Here is a 19,263-nt window from a genome sequence, read left to right as displayed (position 1 = left end):
TCCAATATCTCATCACTAAAATGATCTATCACTAATTCATTAAATTTCATAGATATATAATGCTCAGGGGGAAGTGATCTAGCTAAAGTGATTCAAAAACTTGTAGAATTTTGTAATCTATATCTAGACAAGGGGAGTATCAATAACGGTTTAAACTCTCTATGACAGTGGAAGTTAAGGTTTATGAAAGCTTTGGGTGGGTGGGAGAACAACTACCAAGACTCCAGATTAATATAAGCTAGGCACCAAATGTCTTCCTAAACCAGGGTTACGGTCGCCAAAACGGAATGCCAAGTTACCATTTTTGGGTCAGACACCTCAAAAGTCGTATTTTTAATATGACTTTTGGTTCCTGAAATTCGTTCTGACTGTGAAAACCGTCAGGATCCAAGGATCTCCAGGCATGCACCTCCAGATGGTGGAGACATCAGGTGCCATCCTGGCGCCTGGGCATCTTCACTTGGTCGCAAGTGGCTGATGGCCAGGTGCAAAATGCACCTGGCAAATTCTGAACGCTGCATGTATTATATTTTCAGGATGTGAAGGCGGTGAAGGTCCTGTGTGAGTGTCTGGAGGTGGTTGGAGGTTAGATGGCGGCTAACAGATTGAGGTTGAATCCTGTTTGTGGGAGACAGGAGGCGGGCAGGTGTGGGGGACTCCCTGGTCCTGAATGAAGTAACACTGCCCCTGAAGGACCAGGTGCACAGCCTGGGAGTCATTTTGGACTCATAGCTGTCCATGGAGGCGCAGGTCAATTCTGTATGCAGGGCAGCTGTTTATCAGCTCCATCTGGTACGCAGGCTGAAACCCTACATGCCTGTGGACTGTCTTGCCAGAGTGGTGCATGCTCTAGTTATCTCTCGCTTGGACTACTGCAATGTGCTCTATGTGGGGCTACCTTTGAAGGTGACCCGGAAACTACAATTAATCCAGAATGCGGCAGCTAGACTGGTGACTGGGAGTAGCCGCCGAGACCACATAACACCTGCATTGAAAGACTTGCATTGGCTCCCAGTACGTTTCCGAGCACAATTCAAAGTGTTGGTGCTGACCTTTAAAGCGCTAAACGGCCTTGGTCCAGTATACCTGAAGGAGCGTCTCCACCTCCATCACTCTGACCGGACACTGAGGTCCAGTACCGAGGGCCTTCTGGCGGTTCCCTCGCTGCGAGAAGCCAAGTTACAGGGAACCAGGCAGAGGACCTTCTCGGTGGTGGCGCCCGCCCTGTGGAACGCCCTCCCATCAGATGTCAAAGAGAAAAACAGCTACCAGATTTTTAGAGGACATCTGAAGGCAGCCCTGTTTAGGGAAGCTTTTAATCTTTAAGAAATTAGTGTATTTTAATATTTCTGTTGGAAGCCGCCCAGAGTGGCTGGGGAGGCCCAGCCAGATGGGTGGGGTATAAATAAATAAATGATAACAATAATAATTATTATTCTTTTACTTCCATCCTGATACAACAGCTGTACATACTCCTTAATGAAAGTATACATTCATCCTGACCAAATTAAGTTATTCACAAAGAAGCTAACATACATAAATTATATTTCAGACAAAGAAAATCAACACAGCTAAATATATACAAAGCGTTTGATTAATTAGTATGAGAATTTTTTACATTTCTGAAGCCCCTGTTAATTACATTTACTTTGACATCTTTTTATGACATAGAAACTGGATCACTTATTTGAATCTGAGGCCCGATTGCTTCTACTCTAAAAGTTTTCTATTGTACATGGCCATATGTCAGGGGTATCCCCTCTTCCCATTACTGTTTGCCATAACAAAAGAACCCATTACTTTCAAGGCTGTTAATCAACAGGACAGAGAATTTAGCATAAAGAGCTTTTCTGCTATTTGTCTAGCTCAGCATCACTTGCAGAAACGAACTATTAAGGAACATATCCAGATTTAACATTAATTGCAGTGGGTTGGATCCAAAGGTTCTCTTCTGCTGGAAGGACTCCTTTAGAGAAATGGAGCCTTTGGGTCTGACCTAGTTAAGTCTGAATTATGTGATGTGGGTATTCCTCCAGGCTGCTCTGCTAAATTACAGAGTACTGAATGTCTCTCCTGGGCAGGAACACAGTGAAAGTACTGTACCTGGGAATATGTAGGAAACATTTCATGCAAATAATATCCCTTCAAGCACCTTTAAAGGTGGAAAGATTTAAAAGCTTGCACAAGGTGTAAGTTACTTCTAACTGGCAATGGCTGCTATTTGTTTAATGGTGCTCAGGTCCTACCTAATTCTATTTCATTTGCCAGGCCATTATTGATAGTTACCTATAGGACAAGATTTTTCTGGTTAAATACACTACAATTGAAAGGCTATTTTGAAATGGAGGCCTGGGATCACTGAACCAGTTTTATTACAAAGCACAACAACTTAGACACCTATTCAATTTTGTTAACAATTCAAAAAGAAAAACCTTTTTTATCCTTAGAGGATTTTACAGGCCATGCTTCCCTTTCAAAGTTGCAATGGTCCTTCCAGCTAAAGGGAAGGCCAAAGAGTTAAAGGAACACCCATAAACTAAGGCACAGGCCTTCAACTAGTAGGTCAGGACCCCAAACTTGGTTGTCGATAGCAACATCACCAGTTAGTTGTCTTAAAAAAGAAAGAAATAAGCCATCAGCTTAAGGGGGGGGGAGAGTGATATATCTATATAGTAAAATAAAAACGGTACAGCATGAGACTCTTATTGTGGGTTCAAGACCCACGGTGGGCAAAAATTCCTGCATTGCAGGGGGTTGGACTAAATGACCCTCATGGTCCCTTTCCAACTCTATGATTCTATGGGTCACATGTTGCCAAAAGGGGAGACAAGCGTGTCATGAGTCTGAAAAAGTTGTCCAGAAGAAGAGGTGGAAGACAATGATTGAATGGATGGATGGATGGATGGATGGATGGATGGATGGATGGATGGAGTGGGACATAATGGACATTTCCACAATGCTAACAGCAGGCATCGGCATAGGCATGCTCGGCCCTCCAGATGTTTTGGGACTACAGCCCCATCATTCCTGACCACTGGTCCTATTAGCTAGGGATGATGGGAGTTGTAGTCCCAAAACATCTGGAGGGCCGAGTTTGCCTAATGCCTGGCTAACAGGAATGTCTATTAAATTTGGTGATAGGCTAATATTGAATAGGATTTGGCAATAGCCTAATATTATGGCCACGGTGTGTACAACACCCCATAGGACCTTTTTCATTTGCATGCTGGCGTTACGAACCAGAATCTTGAAAAACAGTGTCATCCTGGTTTGCTCCTGATTAGCAAACTGACATTTAGCCACTAATGATTTTTCAGATATAACACAAACCCATAGTTTAGACCAGGCATTCCCAACCTGCGGCCCTCCAGATGTTTTGGCCTACAACTCCCATGACCCCTAGCTAACAGGACCAGTGGTCGGGGAAGATGGGAATTGCAGTACAAAACATCTGGAGGGCCGAAGTTTGGGGATGCCTGGTTTAGACAGAGAGGGATTGAAATATGGCAGCTAGCAGGTGGAGGAGCATGTGGACCAAGCACTAGTCCCAGACAGGAATCTGACATTCAAAGTGGCCATTATGCCTCCCTATAATATGATTTGTACAAGAATGATCTGCAGTCAACAGTATCACAGATAATTTTAATGTAAATTTGGATTTGTCTTTGAAACTCTTAAGTTTATTTAAAAGTATGTTACTGTATATGTGTTTAATAATTTGCAATATTATATATATATATATATATATATATATATATATATATATATATATATATATATGCGCCTTTTATTTACCAGATGGCATACTATATTCCTTTAAAAGCAACTTGCCAACACCAGGAAAGAGGCAGGAAAGAGTTACTGCCTTTCTCCTGAATGTCTGATTCTCTTCTTAACATTTAAGAGTATACCAACATTTAGCAAAGAAATTATAATTACAATTTAAGTATTACTCAGTGAGGATTATATCTTTGGCAGGAATAGAAGAACCATATCCCAGTAAAAACAATACAAGGAAGGAAGGAATTGCCATTTTTAGGCCACTTTCAAACTTACATGGGGAAAAACAACATAAAGCTATTGTTTACTAAGGAAAGTTATCTGGTTTACTCAGACTTAAAATAGTTAATTCAGTATTAGGTTCATTTCTTGTGATACAAAATTACAGATGTGAATGCAATATCACGCTCACACTGCACAATGCATGCCTGAAATGCATGCACTCTCACACTTCACACAATGCATGTGTGAAGACATGCGTATTGTCAAGAGCAGGCATAGGCAACCTTGGCTCTCCAGATGTTTTGGAACTACAACTCCCATGATCCCTGACTGCTGGCCCTGTTAGCTAGGAATCATGGAAGTTGTAGTTCCAAAACATCTGGAGAGCCAAGGTTGCCTATGCCTGGTCAAGAGCATGCGTTTCCCTATAAATATTACCTTACGCATCATTAAAATATGTAAAACAGAAAGCGATTCAGAAATGTAACACCAATAAAACCACTCTTATTTTCACCCGAACTGGACGCTTTAGTTTTATAAAATTGCAAGCTGTATTCTGGAGTAATCTGGAGAACAGGCACAAAAAATTAAGTCCTGCTGGGACCAATGCTATTTAAGCACACTAAAATGCATGCTGGACTGCAGCCACTGTTAGCAAACAGACAATGAATGATCAAGAGCCAGAGATATTTGCACACTGAAAGATTGTTAGTCGCTGCCAAAATTCTAAAACAAACTGAAAGCACTCAGGTTTTACATATCAGAACTGTAGGAAATGGTTCCCTAGCACTGGAGCAGCTGAAATGCTGCATGTTTGTTTTTGTTTCTTAAGAAGGAATTTACTTTTATTGCATATATAAGGCAGGACAGTGAAAGTTTTCCTTTTTAGTGCTCTGCCTTAAATAAACTGTGGCTCAGTTCTCACATAATGCTAAGCTAAACCATGGTGTAGTGCAAATATGCATGTGAGCTCCTGGAGAAAAGATTGTGGTCGCTTTGCCCCTCTTCTAGACTTCCAGCAGTGAGACTTGCAGGATGACTGTGTGTGTGAACCCAAGCTTGCGGTTTTGCTCCTCCAAACCACAAGCTGTAAACCAAGAGCAAACTTGGCTACACATTGCAGTTTGTCTGGAGCGAGACAAACTGTGAGCCTGGGTTCAGGTGCCATGTTATGCCAAATCATGGCTAATCTCACAGCACCAAAGCAGAGGAGAACCAAAACAGCCACAATCTTCTTTCTCGGTTTGCACTAAGTGTTAGCTTAACTGTTGCATGCAAGCCATGTCATTGTGAGACTAAAGTTACGCTTAGGTCATGTTGGATATGCAACACGCAAATGGGAGCACCAAAGCTAGAAATATTATTAAATACAGTACATACTTCTTTTACAGATTACTTACAGATGCCAGGCCCATTATTCTTGGGAATGTAAGGGATGAACATCCATCAGGGCTTTGCCCAAACGTCGTATACGGAGTCTGAAACCAAGCCTTCTCATTAGCCCAAACCACATCACACAGAGGTAATATAGATGCTCCGAGTCCAATGGCCGGGCCATTTACAGCTACGATGATGGGCTTCTTAAACTGAATGAAAGTATTTACAAAATTCCTGAAATGAAATAAATATCAAATGAGAATACGTATTTTAGTAACAAAATTCTGTAGCCACCTCCATACCAAAGCTGCTGTGATAGCAGTCAATTATTAACCTAGGTAGCATAGCCCCCCCTTTCTTACCAAAATCCAACAGAAGTCTATAAAGTTCTTGGATGGCAAATCACTTACAAGGCTCAGAACCATCATTGATGTTATAGGGAAAAAGCGGAAGGGGATTGAAAGGATCAGGTGAGGAAGGTAACAGTGTCCAGGAGATTCAACACTTGCAATAAGCCAATTGTCCTTCAGTACAAATTCCCAACCAGGAATTAAGCAATTAATTGTCATTAGGGGAAGGCTCTGATAAAAATGACATTGGCAATTCCTCCTGCCACTGAATCCAATGGGTTTTACTATATGCCATTTGGGCTTTAGGCATGATCCGTGGAATGTAACACCTGCCTAAGTTGTGGGTTTACTTTAGAAAAAGTATAGGAAACAATGAAGCATCTTTGAAATAAGATTAAATGAAGACATGCAAAGAATATGTTTTCTCTGCCCCCTTTTTAATTTTTTTTAATTGCTACGTTCATAAAGATGAATGTGCACAAATTAAATTCTGTGAATCACCCTGAGATCTTATGATGAAGGGTGGTATATCAAACTAATAAATCAATCAATAAAAATTGTGTGTAAGTTGTGGGCTTACAGAGTATTCTGAATTTTAGTTATGAAGAATTCTGGTTTGATACCCTGTTTTGTTAACTAACCATGGCTTGCAATAGTTAACTATGGCTTTTCATATGAACCCCCCCCCCCAAAAAAAACCCAGAAATTGTTTGAACCCTAAGAGAACCTAAAGAGGAAAGGCAGGGAGAGCACATGGCCATGTTTTCGCAGCAGCAAATCATGGTTTGGTGCTATTTATGTGGACCATGGAAGATGAAAAATAACCACTCAAAAAATTATTTAGAGAAACAATGTATGGGAGCGGATGGCGCAGCCAGACATGTTTCAATGCAACTTGAAGTTTCCAAACATTCAACACATATAACTTGTCTACTGGGAATACTGCTTCCTATAATAATAAGGAAGGGAGGAGATTTTAAAGGAAAGCTGGGAGTTCTATCATTCTGACATGATCCTTCTGAACATACAATACCGCTTTGAAGATAATACAAATCGAAAGTAGACATCCTTATGATGTGTTTATATAGACAGTCTTATTTATTATGAGTTTGATGGCTATTGGGAGTGGGGGGGAACACTAGTTGTGAGTAGGTACAGTACCTCTGAAATCACACTCTAGCACTGAAATATGTTGCATGTTTTGAGCTCATAATTAGATATGCACAATGGGAAAAACAGTTTCACAAACCTAATAGCATCTGCCATCTTAGTACTTTCCCTTTTTCTATCGTCTGTTAAGCGTCGAATAAAATAAATGAAGTCAAGGCCACAGCAGAAAACGCTGCCCACGGCACTGAGGAGGACAAGTTTGCTGTCATCAGCAGCTGCTGTGTTCAGTGCACTCTGGACTTCTTTCATTACCTGCAAGTAAGACACAGTAAACGTATGAAAGAGGATGCAGAATATTGCAACTTAAGATTTTGCATTCACATAGCATTTCTGTGATCTGAACAGCAGGTGGCATATGCAACCAGTTCAGCAAAATCTAAATTTAGGACAAAGTTCATTACAAAGTTCTCCTTTTCACATTATTAAAGGAGACAACAACAATGTAACACACTACAAATACAAATCAGGATTTATTTATTTTTTAAGCGTAACACTGACTATCTTAAGATCAGAACCAGAAATTGCAAGTCTCAGCAAACATAGTAGCTTAAAAATAGGCAAAATTGAGGAAATTCAAAACAAAAAATGGCAAGAAACAACAACAGAATCGCAATATAATTTAAAGTTTTAAACCGGCACCTGTGTTACATGAATTCTACTCCATTAAGGCTGTTTAATGGTATTAAATTTTCATTTTGAAAAGTAACACAGTAGTTGGCAATACTGAAATAAGAGTATTGCTCTACGTTGGCTACAAAAGTATGCAATGCTAAACCACACTACAGTGCTATTATGTGCACAAACCAGAATCCCCCTTGAGTTCACATACACTGCATTTCCTCATCTGGCGTATTTTGCCATTGCTTGCATTTCACTCCCAGCAGATCTTTGATTCTTGCACATGAACCAGATATCAAGGCTTATCACAGATCATTTTAATTAAATGAGCCAGTTTCACAACCCATGGTTTGAATTTGGCTTGTGTTGGATCTGGTCACCGTTTGTGGTAGCACACAATCTCTGGTTCAGATCTGCAAGGACGTGTCGAGCTTCTACCAAAGTGAAACTAAACACTGGCAAAATCCTCATCCTGGCTACGTGAGAGGAAGGGAGGAGGACGCCAGAGTGCAGGAGCCCAAGGTTTTGCCCAGACTTGTTCTAGCTCAGGGACCAGCAAACTTTTCTTTTCAGCAGGAGGCCAGTCCACTGTCCCTCAGACCTTGTGGGGGGCCGGACTATATTTTGAAAATAAAAATAAAAATTAATGAATTCCTATGCCCCACAAATAACCCAGAGATGCATTTTAAATAAAAGCACACATTCTACTCCTGTAAAAACATGCTGATTCCTGGACCATCCGCGGGACGGATTTAGAAGGCAATTGGGCCGGATCCAGCCCGCGGGCCTTAGTTTGCCTACCCATGCTCTATTAGCTTGTTCATGTGGTGCTAAGCTATGGTTTAGCAGCAGGTATTAAATAGGCCTCTGTGGGTCCATATTTCCCATGACATCCCTGACCATAGCTACTGTTCACCTAACTCCAGCACACCCAACTACCCTAAAGTCTTTGGTTCTCTTAAACAATTCCACTCATTAAGTTTGCCTTGCTGCCTACATGCCTAGGATGTGCACTCTGAAAATGGATGGGGAGCCACCTCTCTTTCTTCTCATTCAAACTGCTCCTCAGAATCTATTCACCACAAAACCTTTCATCTAATTTATTTATTGTCATTTACCAACTGTATCCAAGCTTAACCTTCCTGCGCTACCAGAGCTACTGTGGACTCCGGTGACGGGACCGCTCTGTGTACTTCTCAACAATTACAGAGTCAGCTGCCCAGTTCAGTTTCATCCCACCCCATCCTCCGCTTTTCATTTCTTAAAGAAGTTACATTTCATTTACTAACAGGGGAATCCTAAACATGTCTACACATGTCTACACATGTCTACACAGAGTGAGTCATACTGAATTAAATGGGGCTTACTCCCAGGTGAGTTGTGTTATTTGAAATCAGTCATAATCTTTATTTCCAGCTATAACTTAAGAGCTGTTGAACCGCAATAGCATATTGATACTGCCAAATATTTGCATTACTGCATTTATTCACATTCATCCCTTGCTACACTGGTCTCTCACTCTCTCACACTTCTGCTAATTCCAACCTTTGGATTTAGATTCCAAACTGGGTGGGGGAGAGAGATCTGTCCTTTTTGCTTTCAAATCACTGTACATTATCTTTATAACAGTGCTTTTTATTAAAAACAAAAAAAAACAAAAGACTCTAACCTCTGGATTTAATGAATTGTTCTCTGATGATTTTGTTGATAACAAAATGTGTGTGAAGCCATCCTGTTTTCTGACAACAATGTCTCTGTACCGGTAAGCACTTTCCGTTTGCCTCACACTGAATCGTAGTCTTTTATCAAAAGGCTGGTCCCTCCTTTCATCAATAAATCTTCGTTTGCTGGCTGTCACTCCTGTTACTGATGCTTGTATGTTGGTACCGTTTGTGGACAATGCTTCTATAAAGGTAGATGTACCTGTGAAAAGTTTCAACAGAGGTATGGTTTGACATCAGCATTGTTAGTTTAGCTTACCTAAATGGCTTACCCATGGAAAATATGCAAATGGAAAAATCCTAAAGCAACCACAGCGAAAGCAGAAATTTGGATGCCATAACGAAAACCTGGAAAGGCAATAGTGTCTGAAATACAACTGCAGGAGATTGCTTAAGGAGTACATGAAGCAGATGTGTAACATTTAGCACATTCATGCCTATAACCCTGTTACTAGATAACCATGTATCGTTCTCCATTGCATGCCTCCAAACAACAAGCTAAATTTAAATGAAATTTTCATTCATGTGCAACTGAAATGCATTTAAGATGGAAAGCTGCCTTGCAACTTTGCACCCTTTCATATGTCGTCGCTCAGTGAGGCTACTGAGATACATGGACCCCTCCTATTATTTACTGTAAGAGTCCAATATTTTGTTGTTTTGCTTTCCATTCTGTTAACATCATGAGGTCCAATGTACCCCAATAGGTTTTGTGTTAGATGATATTTTTTCAATGAATAATTTCATTTTTTTGTGCTGGTTTGAAATAAGTTTCTTCTCAACTTAATTTCCTGAAAGCTTAGCACAATAACTCGGCTTTCCCATGTAACAGCTTCCAGGGTTCTAGATACAGCATACTTATCCTTGATTCGGATAGCTTTTTTGGACCAGACACAGAACAAAAGGAAGTCTCAAAGTACATTCTCCAGCCACGCTATGAGCCCACCTTCACAACTACAGTGGTACCTTGGGTTACGAACTTAATTCGTTCCGGAGGTCCTTTCTTAAGTCAAAACCGTTCTTAACCTGAGACGCGCGACGCGCTTTCGCTAATGGGGCTTCCTGCTGCCACAACGCGATTTACATTCTCGTCCTGGGGCAAAGTTCGTAACCCGGAGCAACTACTTCCGGGTTGGCGGAGTTTGTAACCCGAAGCGTTTGTAACATGAGGTACCACTGTAATCAGCAGCTGAGCAAAAAGACATCAAAATGAAAACTGGTTGAAGCCTGTTAGTGTTGCCTCTTCCCAAACCGCCTCCCCCCCCCCCGCCTCTTTTATCAGTTAACCAAGCACCCTGCAGTCAAATGCCTGTAACAGAAGTAACACAACCTCTCCTGTCTTGACACTCGGCTGCAGGGCACCTGGGTCAACGTTTCCCAGTTGGAGGTGGAGACACTAACAAGTCCAAGTGGGGCTGGGGTCCTAATTTGTTGGACTGGTTGTGAGATCAGATTCACAGTGCAACTGAAAAAGAACTGCTGTGAGCCCCCCTTTAAAATTCTGGCAGCTGTGACCACCAACTCAGCTCCCCCCCCTTCAGTGGCATTTCTTGCCCCTATCTAGTACTGCATTGGGTACTATGCTACAATAAAGTAGAGAGGACAACTTTAGTGATTATACTGCTTGCATAGCAAGTTTGTACTTTATTTTATTTTTTAACATAAAGGCAGCAGATGTGGTGAACAAAGTGTGAAGATTTATCTACTACTATTTTACTAAATAATTATTACAAAGCGAAACATTATTATAGCACATTTTTACTGATATTAACAGAATGCCCTAGCTAATTTTGAGGTGCACAAGGGTAGGCAATATAGTACAGTGGTACTATATCACACAACCAGATTTTATCGCATCACTCGACTCTTTTACATTCACAGTGCCTTTGTTTAGATCCTTACCAAATGGAGCGGTGTATGTTCCAACAATGCTATGAATTCCATTATAGCTATCTAAAAGTAAATGGTCACTACATATGCTTCAACATTCAAACATCCAAATTCTACAGGAACCTCAACACAGGAAGACAAGAAACCCCTATTACAGTTAAAGGGGTGGGGTGGACAGAAAATCTGAAATTATACGAATGTTTCAATTGCTGCAGAGCTATTCTATTCCAGAATATCTTGTACCTTTGCATTATGAAGGATTGCTTTAATAAAGGTTTTTACCTCACCTACTTTGCATTCTTCATTATCTGGGACCAATAAGGCAGCAATGCCTATACTTAGCTGGTTCCAGCTTTATTACATTTGTGTAGAACTATTTAAATAGGTAAGAGGGTGCCAAGGTGGTATTACAGAGAAACAAACTCATCTGCAAATGTTAATTGCTTTATAGATGGGGGTCCAAAAAGTGTTTGTATTCTTGGTTGCTTACCGGGTATGTACGGTAGGCAGAAAAGAATCCTCATATTTTTCTTCAACGCTCGTTAGCAGTGAAGTAAAGTTGCCGGTTTTAATTTCACAAAATGAAAAAAGATACTAGATGTCATGGAAGGCTTTTTTTTCTCTTTGCCCCAAAAATAATTTCAAGCAAAGAACTACTTATGCCTTGTGGATGTCAGAAAAGATACTTGCCATGATCTAATGACAGATCATGAAAATCTTCCAGATGAGAAAGGCATTATGACTCATTTTCTGCATCTAAGGCTGCAAACTGAAGCATATCCACTAGGAAGCAAGTCCCAATGACTCCAGTAAGATTTGCTTAATTAAGCAAATAAACATGATTAGGATTGGTCTGTTAAAATCTAATATACTTTTTAATGCTCACATCTATTATCTTTTGAGGGAAAACGTTAATACTTGATTGTCCAATAATATTGCAAGTGTATACAGTATGCTTAATTGTACAGGTATTTCTAAAATTCTTCAACAAGATGTGTGTGCCAAACATCCCACAGCTTCGCCAGAATATAATTCTGATTCTGTAACATAATACATGCAATATTTTATACTGATTTTTCATTAAATTATAATTCTGCTGTTTCTAATTTACATGTATCATTTCCCTCCATTTTACACTACATTTTATTAACACTGAATGCTCTTAACCCGTTCATTCGCACTTGAGCTCATGTGTTCTTTCAAGGACATTAAAGGCATTTATCCATTTTCTTTATGATTCCCGTTTTGGTAAAAGACTTCTTCAGTCATTATGTATAAGGCTAACCTAAAATTCTTTTTTGGGAGGGGTGGGAAGCAGTTGGGATGTGTGGGCTAATTCCATCCCGTCACCATTCTATTTGACATCCAATTCACAAAAGGCAAATCTATGTAGCAGAAGTGTTTCATAACTGTGAGTATTTAGAATCTGAAAAATACACAAAGGATTCCACAATCACATAATAAGGAGATCATTGTTTAAAGTGTGGGAAAAATATAAAGACTTACTAGAACCTAAGACAACTTGGTGGTTATCACCTATTGAAGTATTGTCACTTCAAACATTGGGGGAAAAGGGAGCATGGGCAACACACAGAGAATTACTGGTTGAACAAGAAAGGAAACTAAAATTGAAAGAATATGAAGAAATAAAAGAACATCTCCAAAGTTGGTTGCACCATAGATAGCTAAAGGATATATTCAAAGAAGATAATAAGAAACGTTTTTCATATTCAGTTTCCAAATTCCAAAAGGAAGTGATAGAAGAAAACTCAAAATTATTTTAAAAAGGTATATAATATCCTTTTGGAGTGGGAAACCAAAGATGAAGAAGTAAAATCGGTAATGATTAAATGGGCACAAGATATAGGCCACATTATACAATATGAGGATTGGATAAAACTGTGGAAAGTAAATTTGAAATTTACGGATTGTATATTGTTGAGAGAGAATTACATGAAAATGACGTATAGATGGTACATATGACCGGTCAAATTGGCAAAAATGTATAAAAATGAAAAGAAAGAATGTTGGAGATGTGAGGCACAATGTACGTTTTATCACATGTGGTGGGATTGCAAAAAGGTAAAAATGTACTTGGAAATTATATATAACGAATTGAAGAAAATGTTGAAAATAACATTTGTTAAACAACCAGAAGCTTTCTTGCTAGGTATTTTAGGCCAAGATATACCGAAAGAGAAGAGGACGTTATTCATGTATGCTACTACAGCAGTGAGAACTTTGATAGCACAAAATTGGAAGACTGGAGTAATGCCAACTAAAGAGCAATGGCAAGAAAAACTGATGAACTATGCAGAACTGGCAAAATTGACGGACAGACTTTGGGAAAAAGACAACAGTGACTTTGAAAGAGAATGGGAACCATTTATAGTATAATTGCAGAAACAAAGGAAGACTATTGACTTGATGGCAGGATTTAAATAAACACTCACACCTTTATTAGCAAAAATATGTAGAAGATAAAGAAAATATAGTGCATTTTTTTAAAAGAAACAGTAGTATGAAATAAGGGAAAAATAAATCAGAAGTGGAAGTTGGTGGAAGCCTAGGAGGGAAGGGGAGAGGGAATGTAATATGAATGTTATGGATATGTGATGTATGTAACAATAGAAAAAGAAAATGGAACAAAAAATTAATAATAATAAAAGGAATCTGGGAAAAACAAAGTTAGAAAATATTTGGACGCCTCCATAGTTGTAATAGGCTCCCCAACGCAGAAGTTTGCGTTCCATGAGTTGGAAGGTGACAATAATGATGGAGTGGGGGGTGGGAGCAGCTGCTACAGAATTTGTTTATGATTGTCTAGCTTGTAATGTCTGAAGAGGGCTAGAAATTGTGCCATTCCTGCTAAAGCTCATAGCCAGTGAAGAGCAAGCTTAACCATGAACTTGGATTCAGACAATACCTTGGCTTAGCTCAGGGCAGTACAGCAGTAAAAAAAGAAAAGAAAAAAAGACCGGGAAGCTCCTATCTGCAAGTGCGCATGTTCGCATGGGCCTGGTACAAATGCCATGTCAAACTTCCCATATTTCTTCTATTGTTTGCAAAACCTATCTGAAAATATTAATACTGTAGTGGGAATTCTTGTTAAATCCCCCCCTTTCATGCATAATTCCATTTGAGAAATAAAAACAAACTCCATCCCAAGAGTACAGTAGTAGCTGACCAACATTTGCTACCCTTTTCTCCTACAGGAAGATACTCAGGAAGAGGTGCAAGAAAACCTGCATTGAATAGTTTGTACAAATGCCTAAAAAATAAGACTTCATCTACTCACTACAATGTTCTCAACAAATATTTAAGAGTATGAAGGTGAAGATGTTAATCCACATTAAACAGGTATATAAAAAAATACCATTCAGGTGTTGCTATTGTGCAGCAAAGATGATCAAAGCTGTAAAATTAATCAGGTAGGCTAGAAACAAAATTTCTGCAATCCAATTGGTCCATTTGGGGTTTTGGTAAGTAAAGCCTTGGATTAAAATATGTTAGATCAAGAACCTGACATTATATAACATACACACACTCAAACCGTTCCCTGCCCCTAAATATATGCATGTAAGTTATAAGCAATGTACTTTAGGTTGTTCACTCATGGCTCTGCCAAAGTATCCTAAGAAGAGCCAATTCATTCTAGCAGCTCTGAGAAATCTGCCCCAGCCAGAGCCAATATTTTCCCTGTGTTTTTGGACAACAGAAATGGTTTCTTGTAACAGGACTAACAGACTTGTGTGTCTATCAGTCCAAAGTGGTTTTGCTGCTTGGAAAATGATACCATGTGAACTAACCTCTTCCCCAACTAAATTCACCAGATGGCTGGGATAGTTTGGATGCTTTTGCCGTTTCATCTGAGCTAGGAATTGTGGTTTAATACTAACTATGGTTAGTTTCAAAACAAGCAAGCGTCAAACTGTGATTTATGAAGCTGGCTTGTTTAAACTAACCACAGTAAGTATTAATCACAGTTACTGGTTTGGACAAAACAATGAATTGTGATTAACTAAAAGCAAATTCTTTTCAACGCCTCCACCCTGCTGTGTATGTGTGTTTGTGTGGTGGGAACATGCAAACGTGGAAGGAGGCTAGGTTTGTTCTTATAGGACAAAACCATGGATTAGCATTATGTCAGAACATGGCCACAAGGCACAAACAAGGAATGTCGCTTGCACACCATGACAGCCATATAACCATCAGTCAGTGATTAGCCTAATACCTGGTCTGCTTGCTCTCTTCTATCATTCTAATAAAAAAAAATCCCCTTCTACAACAACATGCGGCTGAGACAAGCAATCACCATAGTAGTGTTCTGTTTTCCAACTTGGTAGCATAAATGTGCTTGTTTTTAGGGTTCCCTACTTAAGGGCAGAAAGTGACCCAGAGAACCATAAGCAGAAGGAAAATAGTGCTGTTCTGCAAATAAACAAGATATATAAAAAGGAGGGCCTAGAAGTCTGATTTTACAGTTTTAAACACATTTTTATACTTTATTTTTTTGTGTGCACTGCTTAAAAACTGTTGCAGTTACGTGGTATATAAATTGTATAAAGAAATAATTAATCATGCTTCTGCTACTGCTAGAGTCTGTGGAAGCAGAACAACACATTCGGATATAGTTTCACTTATCTGGTACAACACTAGCAAAATGTATACAAAGGGCATTTCCCACATATTCAAGGGCATCATTGGATCCAGCCCTAGAAGCAGGATGCTATATTATGGCAACTTTCACTTGCAGCTAAGGTAAGTTCCACCAGTGAGTAGGTAGGTAGGTAGACAGATATTTGCCACTCAGCTATGTGTCAAACTGCAGCTTGGAATTTGCCTGGAGGCAGATTTGGCAAGACCTGAACAGCTTTTAGGTTAATTGTATGATGGCTACATGTTCCAGAATGTACAACCACAATTCTCTCTCTCTGAGTACAGGAGCAGGTTGCTTAGGATATATGCATCTGTCAATGAAAACTTTTGGCATTTACTACTGTTTCAGAAATATGTTACAGTATTCATAAAATGAACACTTGGGTCTTATCTTCCTGAAAAGAGCAGAGAGAGGTGGATTATGGTTTAAGCATCTAAATATTGAGTTTGAAAAATGGCCCAGGCACCCTTTAAAAAGACACCAGACATCCCTTAAAAAAACACATCAAGATTTTCAAGTAGACTTTCCTGCACTAATGCACACTGGGAAATGTCCAGGAATGGTTCCCAACTACAGGAATGAAGTGTAACTGACATGGTATAGTAAATAGTTTAACAGGGAAAATGTGCCACCCTTTCACCACAATGTCAGGTTTTAAGGAGCTGCTGTTCGTAGTTGATTCTGCCATGCTTAACACGTAAAAGATACAAAGGAGATACCAGTGTGTTTGAATATGCTCTTGATCTCCCACAATACTTTTTTAACACCCTGATGGCAAATTATTTGAGCACTAAGTGGAAAAATGTTATCATGACATTATTTTATAACCACATATGCACCTGATAATATATTTAGATACACTATCTGGACTACTCCCTTATAGCCAGTGTTTAGGGGAAAACCTGAACTGTCACACCAGCCTTGCATGGGAACATAAACTTTTCACAGGCTAGAGTCTACAACAGCATAAAACTAAAAGATGGCACCTATGCATTTGTAACAATAGAGCAGGCTTCCTCAACCTCGGCCCTTTTTGGCCTACAACTCCCATGATCCCTAGCTAGCAGGACCAGTGATCAAGGATGATGGGAATTGTAGTCTCAAAACATCTGGAGGGCTGAGGTTGAGGAAGCCTGCAGTAGAGGCTCCTGATGAATGAATGAATTAAAAAATCAGTACTGAAGTCAAGAAGCTAAGATGACTGGACACTCTTAATTTCAGTAGTAATATGCAGGGATTAAGTAATGCACACATATTGGTACTGTATACATGTCTCAGTCCACTTTAAACTGAAATGGATTTTAGGTGTGGTATGTAAGATGTAAATATTATGAATGAGTTAGGTGAAACACACACATAAAAAGATGAAATAATGTGCTTCCTGATACATGCCATGGACCCACCTGTATACAGGAGATTTCAACTACTGAACAAAAACAGAATAAATAAATTAGGAACAGAACAATACACTAGAGCAGCTACAATGTCATGTGGAAATCAATTTTAATTACTATTGGAGGAACACTGTACAATTTGTGATAACTGTGGATGTGAAAAACATATTACACATAACAATCTCAAACAAACACTGGTAATTCCTGTCAGGGGAAAAAATATGCCAGTCTAGATTTACATGGCAATTAAAATATTTTCTTCAAAAAGTCAGGAGCAGGTTCAAAACAACTCCAAGTGTTTAAACAGGTCAATAGGAAACAAGGGGAGGGGGGAAAAGAATACGCTATACTTACAAGAAAATAGGAAGTAAAGAACACTGGGAAGAATACAGGGAGATGCTAAAACAGATAAAGAAGGGTATTAGAAATGCAAAGCAAATCCTCTGAAATATACATTGCTACAGATGCTTAAAAAACAGTATTTCCAGTGATATTAAGAGGAGGGGGGATTAAGGCACAAAAACAAGAGGAAGAAATGGAGTATCATTTTGCAGAACAGGATAAAAAATGGAATGCTATAGCAAATGAGGCACCCCCCCCCAATTACATTGACCATTACACACCAATTACTGTTCTCCTATATGGGTATCATTTCCCTAGAGCAGTGTTAGAAACTCAGATATATAAGCTAAGCACCAAATGGCTCCTTAAACCAGAGTTACAGTCGCCAAAATGGAAAGCTTGAAAGTCTTTTTTTCAATACGACTTTTTGGTTCCCATTTTTTCCCCCTGATTGCACAGATAAAATATGGTATGAATAGAATTCTACAGGGTGTGTTGCTAGTATGAGAAAACAGCCAAGATCCAAGGATCCTGAGGCATGCACCTCCAGATGGTGGAGATGTCAGGTGACATCCTGGCAACCGGGCACCTTCACTTGGTTGCAAACAGTGCTTTTTTCCCCCTGGAGGGACGCAGGGGCATGCATACCCCTAAACATTTCGTGTATCTAAGTTTGGCCTCATTGAGGGGCAGTATTTCAATATGAGTAGGAAAATGAGAGTACCCCTAAACCAGGGGTCCCCAGACTACGGCCCGCGGGCCGGATGCGGCCCAATTGGCCTTCCAATCCGGCCCGCGAAAGGTCTGGGGATCAGCATGGCCATCCCGCACTTAAAAAAAATTTTTTCAAGCCGAGAGCCAAGCCGAGAGCAATTTCCCCCCCTTCGTCGCCATTTCCCCCCTCTCCTTCATCGTGGTTGGCCAGCAGCAGCCAATCAAAAAGTCGGAGTGCTTCAGCCAATGGGTGGGCAGCAGCTGCACGTGCACAGGAGGAAAGGGGCTGTGCAAAGCTGGCCGATCGCCATTTTCAGCAGCCGCTTCTTGCCAGAGCAGAGCCAGCCCTTTCTTTGCTGCCGCTCCACCCTCCGCCGCAAGCAGCCCCTGCTTCAAGACACGGGTACGTGTTTCGTGTGTGTGTGTGTGTGTGTTTTAAATACTTTTATTTTGGGTTGTCTTGCCTTGTGCCGCTCTCGCCTCCGCCTCCGCTGCCTCAGAGGCGCAGGCATCCCAGTGGCGTCCCTCCTCCTGCCTGCCTGTATTGTCCGATGAGCCCAGGCAGCTGCCAACTGCGGCCGGCTCCAGCCCCAGTCCCGGTCGGGCTGCCGTTAGCCGCAGCCCCGGCCCCATCGCTGCAGCCAATTCCTTCCTGAGGGACGCGGAGCCAGGCTGCCTGCCGCCGCGCTCCTCTTGCGACTCCCTGCGCAGCTGCTTAGCCGCGCTGCCGCTCCCGCCGCCGGAGCCGGGCTGGCCCGACCCAACACTTGAGGAGGGCCGCCTGCCTGCTGCAGCCACTGCCGCGGCCGCCCTAATGGCCGCCTCCTCCTCCTCCTCCACCGCCGCTCTCTTTCTAGGCTGCCTGCCCGCTGCAACCACCGCCGCGGCCGCCCTAATGGCCGCCGCTGCCTCCCCCTCCACCCTCTTTCTGGGCCGCATGCCCGCTGCAGCCACCGCCGCGGCCGCCCTAATGGCCGCCTCCCCCTCCCCCTCCGCGCTCTTTCTGGGCCGCATGCCCGCTGCAG

General features: G+C 40.9%; 1 protein-coding gene across 1 annotated transcript in view; it reads right to left on the bottom strand.

Moving 5' to 3' along the window:
• Positions 1 to 19,263, bottom strand: part of CDYL (chromodomain Y like) — a 92,857-nt gene that overhangs the window by 8,317 nt on the left and 65,277 nt on the right. Inside the window, exons 3-5 of the mRNA XM_035126396.3 lie at positions 9,187 to 9,440; positions 6,979 to 7,151; positions 5,403 to 5,613 (exon numbers count right to left, since the gene is read on the bottom strand). Coding sequence (XP_034982287.1) covers positions 5,403 to 5,613; positions 6,979 to 7,151; positions 9,187 to 9,440 — 638 coding nt within the window. The remainder of the gene's footprint in view (positions 1 to 5,402; positions 5,614 to 6,978; positions 7,152 to 9,186; positions 9,441 to 19,263) is intronic.

This window comes from Zootoca vivipara, chromosome 8 (genome assembly GCF_965207765.1).
Source record: "Zootoca vivipara chromosome 8, rZooViv2.hap1.1, whole genome shotgun sequence".
NCBI classification, from domain to species: Eukaryota; Metazoa; Chordata; class Lepidosauria; order Squamata; family Lacertidae; genus Zootoca; species Zootoca vivipara.
Note: the sequence above shows the minus strand (reverse complement) of the source record. Positions and strands in the feature narration are given on the sequence as shown.